We start from the raw sequence: 2631 nt of genomic DNA, 5'->3' as shown, positions 1-2631 counted from the left end.
AAATATAATAATTTTATTATAGTATATTATAATAAAAGAATTATAAAAAAATAATAAAAAGAATTGTTTTAAAAAGACTCAACAAAACGTAAATTAGAAGCGACAAAGAACAATTCCAATATTATCAGGATGTTGTCCAGATATACAACTAACATAAGCAATATCTTTAACTAAACCAGATAATTCACTTGTTCTATAAACTCTTCTATTTGAATGTAATATATCATGAATTTTTAAATTAGAAATTTCATCCCAAACTCCATCAGTTGCAACAACTAAATACTCTTCATCATCTCTTCTATCAAAACAAGTAATGTCAGGTACATGTGTAATAATTGGTTTATTTTTTACATCACCAACAGAACGAGCAACAAGTAATCCACAAACTCTAAGATTTTCAGATACAAAACCTCCTTGTGAACGAATTCTCATTTGTTCTATTCTATCACTTGTTTTATGTTCTGGAGCTAATTGAACAACTCCAGATGAAGTAATATAAACAGCACGACAATCTCCACATTGTGCAGTATAAATTTTAGTTGGAGTCATAAATATTACTGTTGCAACAGCACCATCAGTAACATTAGGATCATTTGCGAATTCATTTTGAATAGTATCAAATGATTGATATAAAGCATCAATAATACTTAATGCTCCAGAATCTCTTGATAACATTTCATAAAATATTTCTGGAAATCTAATAGAAAACTTATAAGAAACATATTTTCCAGAATGCCCATCAATTCCAGCAAATAAATAATGTTCTGGTGCTGCAAAATGAGGAATACAAATTAAAGAATCTTGCATTTCATCTCTATCAGCACACATTTGTGCAGTTGCACAAGTAGTAGGGATTGACCTAAATATAAGGTTATGATAAAATCGAGATAAAAACGGGAATTTTTGAAGACGAATACAACCATTAATAAGAACAGTTGTAGAAGGATTATGATTTGGTAATTTAATTAAATCATTAAAAGATAAATCTAATAAAGCAAGATTTTTAAAGTCATTAACATCAATAAATGATTGAAGAGAATTATAAGATAAATCAAGATAAATTAATGAAGTACAACCATTAAAATTATGAGGAATTGATAAATAATTATTACTTAAATTTAATTGTTCTAAATGAGATAAATTAATAATAGAAGTACAAGAAGTTAAGAAACAATTAGAAATATCTAAAGTTTGAAGATTAATAAGAGAAGATAATAAAGGAATTGATTCAAAATAATTAGAAGAAATATATAATTTAGATAAATGAGACAAATTTAAAAGAACATTAGGAAATAAAGTAAATTTATTTTCAGAACAATGTAAAGTAGTTAATGAAATTAAATTTGAAAATTCATTTGGTAATAATGAAATATTATTTCCAGTAATATATAAAGTTTTTAATTGAGTTAATCCACCAATTTGAGAAGGAATTACATTTAATTTATTAAAAGAAATATCTAAAAATGTTAATGAAGAGAATTTATTCAAATCCATATCAAAAGAAGATAATTTATTAAATCCAATACTTAAATAATTTAATCTAGACATATCTGGTTTATTTGGTAATGAAGTAATTTTATTATTACTTAAATCTAAAACACATAATTTTGAATTAAAATAAATTGAAGAATCAATACAACTAATTTCATTATTTCTAGCTAATAATTTTTGAATAGAACATCCTTTTTCAATTATTAATGTTGTTAATTTATTATTTGAACAATTACAACTTATCATTTTTTCTGATGTTAATGTTAATGTTTTAAATGAATTATTTGATACATCAAGTGTTTCTAAATGTTTTAATATTGAATAATTATCAAATAATACATCTACTCCTACTTTTGAATAATTTAATTCTTTTAATGTTGTTATTGGATTAAATATTAAATTTTCTGTTCCATTTACATTTAATTTTCTAATTCTCATTACTTCAAAATTGGGTGGAACAATATTAATTGGATTATTAGCTAATTGTAAATATGTTAATGCAGTAAGAATTGAAAAATTTTTAGGTAATGATTTTATTTTATTATTTCTAAGATCACAACTTTTAAGTGAACTTAAAATTGTAATATCATCTGGTATTAATTCAATATTATTAAATGACGCATTAATTCTTTCTAAATTTGGACAATTTAAATTTGGAAATGAAGTTAAATCATTTTGTGAAATATCTAAAAATGTTAATCGCGTTGAACTAAAATTTAATGTTGTAAAGAAATTAGCTGAAAGATCTAATCGTTGAATATTAAGATTAAAATTAAATTCATGTAATTTATTTGCACATGCTTCAAATGTTGTTAATTGTGTTAATTCAGTAATTTTATTATTAATTTCTTCTATTTTATTTTGATTTAAACAAATATATTCTAATCCTGTTAATGAAAATAAATAATCATTTACTTCTCTTAATTTATTACTTGCAAATGATATTTTCTTTAATGAACTAAATAATTGAATTGTTTCTGGTATTTCTTCAAATTCATTATTCCCAAAATTTAATTCTCCTACATTTATATAAATACTTTGTGTTCTACATAATTCTTCAGGAATAACTTTAAGGTGTTGATCTATCTTTTTAACTATTGCCATTCTGTCTTTTTATTTTTTTTTTAAGTTTCTTTTTTA

The 2631-nt window shown here is 22.7% G+C and overlaps 1 protein-coding gene across 1 annotated transcript; it reads right to left on the bottom strand.

Moving 5' to 3' along the window:
* Window positions 1-93: 93 nt before the first annotated feature.
* On the bottom strand, window positions 94-2595 carry ENU1_094850 (leucine rich repeat / protein phosphatase 2C domain containing protein; the record flags this gene model as incomplete). The annotated part of the gene is made up of 1 exon (XM_008859127.1): window positions 94-2595. One exon carries the CDS (start codon window positions 2593-2595, stop codon window positions 94-96), a length of 2502 nt encoding a protein of 833 aa, XP_008857349.1.
* Between the last annotated feature and the right edge of the window lie 36 nt (window positions 2596-2631).

The sequence above is a fragment of the Entamoeba nuttalli genome (genome assembly GCF_000257125.1).
Source record: "Entamoeba nuttalli P19 unplaced genomic scaffold asmbl_4134, whole genome shotgun sequence".
NCBI lineage: Eukaryota > Evosea > Mastigamoebida > Endamoebidae > Entamoeba > Entamoeba nuttalli.
This window is presented reverse-complemented; position numbering and strand designations above follow the sequence as displayed.